At 32.9% G+C, this 9,375-nt stretch overlaps 1 protein-coding gene across 1 annotated transcript; it reads right to left on the bottom strand.

Annotated features, from left to right (window-relative positions):
- Window positions 1-727: 727 nt before the first annotated feature.
- LOC132067472 (2-oxoadipate dioxygenase/decarboxylase, chloroplastic/amyloplastic) lies at window positions 728-4,652 on the bottom strand. The gene is made up of 7 exons (XM_059460727.1): window positions 4,336-4,652; window positions 3,491-3,640; window positions 3,164-3,379; window positions 2,374-2,495; window positions 1,967-2,130; window positions 1,622-1,776; window positions 728-1,047 (listed from the first exon to the last, which is right to left on the bottom strand). The coding sequence occupies exons 1-7, from the start codon at window positions 4,573-4,575 to the stop codon at window positions 949-951; spliced, it is 1,146 nt and encodes a 381-aa protein (XP_059316710.1). The 5' UTR covers window positions 4,576-4,652; the 3' UTR covers window positions 728-948.
- Between the last annotated feature and the right edge of the window lie 4,723 nt (window positions 4,653-9,375).

The raw sequence follows: 9,375 nt of genomic DNA on the forward strand, positions 1-9,375 counted from the left end.
GCTCTGACACCACCACTATTATAATTTTTAAAACACCAAACAAGCATAAAGATAGAACTACAAGGTTGTCTCTGCCAAGATAAGCGCTAATTCATGTTTTAAATGACCAATTACTAGCCTCTTCTATTTATCTTCCGTTTAAACTCATAACTACCACAGGAAGTACTCTCTTAATTTTCTGCTCTAATTCATGTTTTAAATGACCAACTACTTGCCTCTTATATTTATCTTCCGTTTAAACTCATAACAACTACCACAGGAAGTACTCTTATTAATTTTCTGTTAGTAATGGGAAAAATGAAGCGGAGCCTTACAATGATAAAGTTGTCTCTGAGTAATTTATAGCTGCAATGATAAAGTTGTCTCTTGAGTAATTTATAGCTGCAAGTTCGAGCCTTGAAATCAACTACTGATCTTGCGTCAGGGTAAGCTATTCTATTTTTCACCAGTGAGTCTATATTACTAGCTGATAGTTATGCTCTCCATTCTCATGGTATGTGCAAACCTTAATATATGTTGTGTCTTTCAAGAATTGATTTTGTCACTTGTCAGAGAAAATCATAAGATGGATTGCATTGAAAACTTGATCTTTGGTCTGACTATATCAATAATGTTGTTTAATTAGTCGATCTATCTACTTATCATCCAAACTACAGTTGAACTTGCTCATCATCCAAGTTTCTGAAAATGGTAATCATGTTCTTAGTAATTTTCTTGATATAAGATGTGCATGCCAAAGGAATTTTGTGATGGTAAAAAAGGTGATGACCCAAGAAACATGTATTACACAACAATTTTATTCTTCTAGATAGTTACAGAAGATCAGATAATACACTCAAGAGCTACAATATCATCTTCAAACAGTTAACCTTGGAGTAGTCTTCCAGCTGAACATACCAAAAGAATGAGCTCGCACAGTCAAAATATTCAACCGCTTAGCGCTCTTTCTTATGCAGCACGACGGGTTAACTGATCCTTGGAAGTACTCTCGAATATCTTGTCAGCATTTCCAACCTCAAATCCGTCTCGTCGATGAAACTCCTCAACCTAAGGAAGTATCAAAATACAGTTTATCACATGTTCTACAATAGCGTGACATAACAGGCACACATTAGGAAACAAGAGAAAAAGAGGCACTGCATCGAAGTGCAACAGTCTAGTTTATGTTAATCTTATATTCCCATATAGTTGAAAGTTCACGAATGCAACTTAGCAAAAGGCAACGCCCTGAGTTTAGTTAACCGCCAATCACAGAATCAAAACCTGGAGACCACTTCGAGCTAGGATATTACTCCGGTTAGATCATAAAAGATGATGCTTTTAGTTTTCAACTCAACAGACAATGTTTTCCATTTCAAAATTTAAGCAAGTAGCATTTTATTCTGTTACACTGCCATATAAGTATTTAAGCAGACATAAATAACCATTTTCCAACTTTAGAGGAAATAGGCTTACATCCAATGTGTTGTGTAGAATGACTCTGCATTCATGAAACTGCAGTGGCACATATCTTACATCTCGTATACAGCTATAAACAGGTCTTGGAAGTACCAAGGTATCAATTTATTGCTTTTCACTACAAAGAAATTTGCAAGAAAACTGAAGGATAGTTAGAACTAACCTTTTCTGCAGGTAAATCTTTATATTGTGGTAGTAAAAGTCGCTCAGCAAATTCGATGTATGAACAAGGGACTGCTTCTGTAATGCCGTCTGAAAATTCGAAAGAGGTAGAATCTGCTACAGTTGAACTTTGCAACAGAAGACCATCAGGGCTCACTGGTAGGAAGAGAATAAATCAGAACTTGTTTCCAATATCCAGCGACCATTTAAAATTGAAAAGTTTCTGACTTCAAAGCATGAGATATCAGAAACAACAGATTCTACATGCAAAAATAAATGATGCAGCTGCAACTAAGTAGACAATATTACTAATTGCAGGTTTATGTAAAAGTTACTTTGTACTAACCCTTTAGGATACCCCCTTCAGAGTTCAAATTGAAACCATTTTCCTCAATAAATTGATTAAGATTTCCGATGCTTCTCAGCTTTGATGTCAACCGATGGGTAGATATGGTAACATGATTCAATGCATATCCATTCACAAGTGTCCAGGCGGCATATTCGCTCTCCCTGGTATTCAACAATCACCACAGAATTAATTTGACAATGCTTCTAATGGAAATTAGCATCTGAATAGTTCAGTTGGTTGTCTGAAAGTAAAAGGGTACTGATTCTGCTAGAGATGTATAATATCATTACCGCTCTCTAAATGACACCAGTAAGCTACAATCTATTGAAATGTCACTATTCAGTTTGATCCATGAGCTAGCATGGGATAGAATTCAATATAACATGGAGGACAATGATCAGTACCTAGCCAGTTGTTGAAATTCAGTATATGAGGGTTTATCCCATGTCAAAATCCCAAATGCACTTGCAAGTGCAGCATACTCTTTTCCGCAGCGAGAGATGTCAGTGTACTTTTTGATTATTTCCTGCAAGCCAAAAATAAGGATTCATGTAATGAAAATTTGACAAACTGAAAAACTAGAGAAATATAAGAGTTAGTAAGGATAAACATGAAAGTTCTCTCTCTACTTCTGACAGATTTTGAGGAACTCACATCATATTTGAAGTTCAGATCATCATATTCAAGAACAATTAAAGCAGGTCGGTTACTGAGTAAAAACAATACCTGTCCTGAAAAAATTATCGTCGGGGTGCCTTCCGACGAGATCACGACTACTAAAATCAGTGCAATTACAAAACCTTTTGAACTATACTCCCTTCCTTCGTTTATTTAATCTAATATATCTGATTAAACTTGTTGGTATGTGACCAAGAGGCCATGGGTTCAAGCCATGGAAACAGCCTCTTGCAAAATGCAGGATAAGGCTGCGTACAATAGACCCTTATGGCCCAGCCCTTCCACGGAGCCCACGCATAGCGGGAGCTTAGTCCACCGGGCTACCCTTTATATCTGATTAAAGTCCACTATCCAAATAAATTGGCACTTGAGAAGCAAAATGCGCAAACTTTTGTCGGCAATATCACATAACAAAAGAACCAAACTTCTGAAATGTCAAATTCATCCATAAGACCCAAATTGTTCTGTTAAAAAGCATACAAAAAGATTATGTAAAGCAACAAGCTGATGAAATACCTGAGCTTCTGGACTAAGCTGATCGACAAGAAGTTCTGATATGAATATTCTTGGTAAAGGCCCCTTAACCCCACTTCCACGATCTGAAGTTGAAACCTTCGGTGGAGAAAACCAGAAAGCTTTCAACTTCTTAGCAGGGAATCTCAGCTCTTCTCGTTGTTCGTAACCAAAATCCAAGAAGAATTTTGACATACAATCAATGCCATGGCCATTTACCTGCAGCCATCAGCATCAACAAAAATAAAAAATCTGTTGTGGTGAGTATGCTACATAAACAAAAGTTTTCTCAGAAATAAAAATCCTACGATTGAATAAGAATTCTCTTACCCCAAATGTCCTAAATGCAAAATGATCATAGCAAATTCGATCACCATCAGCAGAATGAACAAGCTCCAAAATGGCCTTAGCAGTGGGGTTTTTATTCAGATATACTGCTTCCATGTTTGTCAATACATTCCTAAAGAATGATTCACTTCCCTGAATACTCATTTGAACAGTAAGTCCAAAAATTTCAGACATTCAACTCCACCCAAAAAATAAAGACAAAACCAAATTTGCACTAAAGAATGAAAATAGCGTTTCAAACCTAAAGTAACTAAGTAGTTCAACATGGTATTAAAGCAAACCCGCAATTCCAATCTCACAACCAGTACATGACAACAACAACTATTCCTCAGTCCCAACTCCCAAACAAGTTGCCGTCGGCTATATGAAACCCCACTTCTTCATTTAAGCTCATTTCATATAATCATCATTTTAAATAAAATAAAAAGTGAAAAATAAGTTAAACAAGTCTAAAGCCTATTCCCAACAAGTAGACTAATTTTTTCTTCCATAGTGCCCTACAACCACTAATCAATAAAAATATTTCTAACTCTTGGCCCACCAAAAAAAAAAAAAAGAATTAGATCCTCAATTGAGCAACGTATTACAGACCTAAAAGTCTAAAATAAAGAAAAAGATTGTTCCTTTTTAACACCTACTAGATCAAACTGTACAAAAAAAATCATTTTTTTATCAGAAGATGAACCAGTACCCCACATACAAAAAAATGGTAAGATGTTTGTAATAAAACATACAATCCCACATAGTAAAAGGGATTATACTATAATTAGCAACAGTTAATCAATGATTATACACAAGGGGTATATATGATGAAATTAAATGATCACCTGAAAAGAAGAATCTTGAATTACAGCTCCATCTTGGGTTTTAGAAGCAGATAAAACTGATAAACTCCGATTTTCCATTGGAATTTTAGAGTTCAAAAAAGGGTAATTAACATTAAAAGAAATGGAATTCTTGGAATTGTTAAAATTGAAAACTGAAGAAAAAGGTGAAATTGATGGTTTAATGGAAGAAAATGAATATAAAGAAAACATGGAAGAAGGAAATCTGATCATTGATGACATTTTTGATTGCTTATCAAAATTTTGTTTGTACTTTAATTGTTTACATGTGAAATGAAGTTTCAAGAATTGTTCTTTTTCTAGTACAGTATCTAATAAGTGTTCTGTTGCGTAACGTTTTGTGTCAGCAAGACAATGTAGTTACCAGTTATAGGAGAAAATACTAGTGGGACCCACTTACACGTGTCTTGGATTAGCACAAAGGCAAAGTGATTGAATCGTCATTGAGATTCATTGAGATTCTGACCCAATATTTATAGAAAAAAGAAAAAGAAAATCCTTGTAGGATGTTTATCCAGGGAAGGGGAATATTTCGATTTTTTATATAGCTTAAGGAAAATGTTGAAGACTTTTTTTGTAGAACTACTTTTAGTCACAAAATAGTGACGGGATTTAAGGTACGACAGTTTGTTTGGTTGATTTTTATTCGATGTTTTGGTACTCGTTTTTGAGGTCCAATTTACTTGAATTGGTGTAAATTATTTTTACTTTAGGAGTAAAACGTTTGCTTCCTACCTCACACTCGAATGCTAGACTTATGATTAAATATGAAGCGATACTTACCGTCCACCACAATCTTTGGTGATAAAACATTAAGTATTTGTCGTGAATTTACATGGTATTAAGTAACAAATCTTTGTCTCATTTTATGTGATGAAATTGGATTGAATATACATTCTAAGAAATTAAAAAAAAAATTGTGACATGAATTTACATAGTATTAACTATTAAGTAACAAATGTTTATCTCATTAGATATTTGGACTGCGTACACTTAATTTTCACCGCTTATCTCTAATTTGATAAATGACCCTCTTTTTATTTCCATTCAATTCATGAACTTTTTAGATCACGATCTAAAGATCTTTTTTGAGTAAATTGAAAATCGCATGAGAAAATGTTAGATCAGGACTTAGAATTTTGTAAGTTATTCAAACGTTAGACAATAATCTAATATTTTATCTTTAAGATTGAGAAACATATGAGCAAATATTTAGACCTGAGTCTAATGTTATCTGGAAGACTTATTACTAAGCGCTACATTTGTAAAACTTTTAAAATGAGGGACTCAATCTAAATGGTGACTTTGAAAAGAGACATTTGTGTAAATGGGAAATTGCTCGCCCATCTACCAATAGAGTGTCTTCCCGTCTTTGCAACCCAATAAGGCCCATTTAGAAGTTAAGGCCATGTTTAGTTTCATTTTAGTAAAATTTACTTGGCATAGCTTATATTATTATCTATTTATGGAACATAACTAAATTTTATAATAATTATATTTAGTAGCTAAAATATAACATATTTACTTCCTATAACTATCACTTTTTTACCACTCATCTGATAACTTCTCACACCCCTAAATTTAAACAAAAAAAAAAAAGATCCCTCTCTCCTATCCCCCTAAATACACGTCATTATGCCCAATATCCCTTAATTTCCTCCAATTTCAAATCAGTTTTACAATAGTTCAACTTCCTTGTTTATCTCTAATTAACTACTCATTAATTTCACTCATAATTCAAATCTAATTCCCAACAAAAGGTAAGATTCTATACTAATTTTTACGTTTCACCGTGTATTTAACTTATATTTTCGTTTTGTATTTTGATTATTATGTTCAATATTACTTATTCTGGTTTCTGTTGACTATATTTCAGATATATTTTTCATATATTTTGACTATATTTAGAAAAAATTCAGAAAAATTAAAAATAAAAAAAGTTTGCAGTGAAAACATTGTTATCTCAATTATGAACTCAATTATGACTATATTTTGGATATATTTTAATTGTATTTTTTATTATTATGTTCAATATTACTTATTCTGGTTTCTGTTGACTATATTTCAGTTATATTTTTCATATATTTTGACTATATTTTTCAAAATTTCAGAAAATCAAAAAAATAAAAAAGTTGCAGTGAAAACGTTGTTACCTCAATTATGAACTCAACTTGAATTCGATATTTCAACAGATGAATTCATATATATATATATTCGTCGTTTAAAACGAACTCTGCTCACTGGTTTGATATTGTTATTTTTCAAAGTTTTTTGATGAACTAGTTTTTGAACCTTTTTTTTTTTTTTTGGTTAAAAATATGAATGTACTTTTTGAATTCAATTTTTTTTGAATTTGTTAGCTGTTTGAATGAGATATGAGATCAGATATGGAATGGGAGGATATTTGCGTGAATCAGAGAACATTAAAAACTGAATTTAATTTAAATTGGAATAGATTTTGTTTCCATAAATATAGCACTTTCAGTTTTCTCAACGTGTGTATTTCCGTTATATTTATTCTATATTTAAGTCGACGCATCTACTAGCTAAATATAGGTCCTCCAGCTACGAATTGTAAATGTAGAATATGTAGTTATAAGTTGTTAGAAGGAGCTAAAAGATAGTTGTTTGTGAAAATTTTACTTCATTTTTTTTTTTTGCGCGGATTGTCCTTCATTTGGGGTGGTATTTAATTTCTCTCCTTCAAATTGGTGGTCTTTAATTTTTGTCCTTCGACTAATACCCCGAGGTTGTAGATTCGAACCTCGCGAATCCAAACTTTACTTCGCGAATTCAAACTCTACCTCGTGATTTTTTTTAAAATTTTTGACTGAGTGGGGGTTCGAACCCGAAATCAAAGGATTTTTAGCGAAGGGCAAAAGTTAAAGACCACCAATTTGAGGGCCAAAAATTAAAGACCACCCCTAGCGAAGGACAATCCTTCAAATTGTCCGCTTAGTTTCAAGAGCAAGCCCACGGGTTACGGCCTAGAGTTTTGGCTACGATTGAGGTGAATCCATAGTTCTTATTGTTATGTTGTGTAAATTAAAAACTATTGTTACGTTTCGTAATGAGTTTTTTATTTCATGTATATATATGTTATTCTCTCAACAATGAAGGTAAACTATTTTCGTTTTTGCACCAACACTACCATAGCTAGAGAAAAACCACTCTTTCCTCTTACTTTCCTACAAAAAAATTACATATTTGGGTCTAACCAATACCAGCAGTAGCATGTTCAGATTTTTACATAAGTTAAATTGACTTAATTTCACAATTTATGGGTAATTTCACCTATGATCATGTAACTATGACTTTTTTTTACCGAAGTCATATAACTATGTTTTCTAACGTAAAAATCACAAAACTTTCACTTAATAGCACAAAAATCACTACTGTCAGAAAATCCAATTTTTGATGGATAAATTTTGTTACTCTATTTTATATTAATTTAATAAATACAAACTAACTTGAAAGAAAATCGACCCCCCTTTTTTTTTTCTTGTGGGGGTACTTTCTCATTTGAGCTAAGTCTTCTTCTCGTTTATTCACTGCCGGACAAATTTTGTGGCTAAACGACAAAATCCGTTGCCAATCCTATTTAGGATGAATTATGAATAAAATAGTTAGCTACGAACAATTTAATGACAAATAGGTGATGAAGTTCGTAACCAATTTCAACATTCTGACATTACTTTTCTCAAATTAAATAGTAAATAAAACAGAGAAACAGAAAAGGGAACTAGAAAGAAAGAGTAAGAAGAACCTTATCAACAAACAAAAAAAAAAAAAAGAGAGTAAGAAGTGAAAACGCCTGTTGCATTTTGCCGAGTTCTCTCTCTATGGTTGGAGTACATGATTCAGATAGTTTCATTTTGAAGGAGTATTATTAGCTTGATCTATTAAAAATAAAACTTATACATTTCGAAAATGCATGAAATTATTCTGAGTGATAGACAACTAACAAATAGTTTGAAAAAGCCACTTAATGGTAGTGTTCGGACAAGTAAAGCATGCTTTGACTATGCCTTCAGATGTTTGTTATCTTCCCTCAACATAAATATTGGGCAACATTGCCTCTACTTCATTAGCTACTACTTCATTAGCTACTACTTCATTAACGATCTGTCCGCCATGCTTATTTCTATTGAAATTTTAACCTGATCTCCGAATTTTGCCTCTACTTCATTAGCTACTAAGTCGTGCTTTTAAATTTTAGAAATTGATAAATTGTACATGTGCAACCAAATAAGAAACTGCTAGTATGCTAGTTCTTGAACAGAGTCAGAACTTAGCACATTTAACACAAGTCGATATTCTCAAAGTACAAGCAATTGGAGAATGATCAGTGGTCCGGTCTAACTTTCACTGAGTCCCTACATATACAAATACAGAAATATTAAGGTGCGTTTGGCCATAAATACCAAAAACTTTTTCATTTTTTTTGGAATTTTTGAAGTTGGAGTTGGAGTTGGAGTTGTGTTTGGCCATAGTTTTTGAAATTGTAGTTTTTGGTGAAATGTAGTGTAAAAAAGTGAAAAAAGTGAAAATTTTTTGAAAAAATAAGTTTTTCTTGTTTTTAGTATTCCAGAATACGACTCCGGAAAAAAGTGAAGAATTTTTATGGCCAAACGCTAAAAGTAAAAAAAGTGAAAAAAATTTTCGAAAAAAAGTGAATAATTTTTATGGCCAAACGCCCACTAAGTATTAAAACCATCTGAAAAAAACCACAACCAGTTAAAAGAATTGACAGGTCTTTTTTATTGAAAAAGCCATTAAGTAAGATATTTTAGATATTATTTCTCTCTGGGACCAATAATTGCGTGGGAGAGAGACCCTTCGAATCTACGTAAAGTTGGAATTATTATAGAAAAATTTTATACTCTCCGCGTCCCATGTCCGCAGCCGATGGAAAGTGCACTCCCTTTCGGACTATGCGCTAATATTCCCCCCCCCCCCCCGATTTTGCCCATTACTTTTATCATTTTAACTCTCAAGTCATTATTTTATTGTCATTATTGC

This window comes from Lycium ferocissimum, chromosome 8 (assembly GCF_029784015.1).
Source record: "Lycium ferocissimum isolate CSIRO_LF1 chromosome 8, AGI_CSIRO_Lferr_CH_V1, whole genome shotgun sequence".
Classification (NCBI taxonomy): Eukaryota; Viridiplantae; Streptophyta; class Magnoliopsida; order Solanales; family Solanaceae; genus Lycium; species Lycium ferocissimum.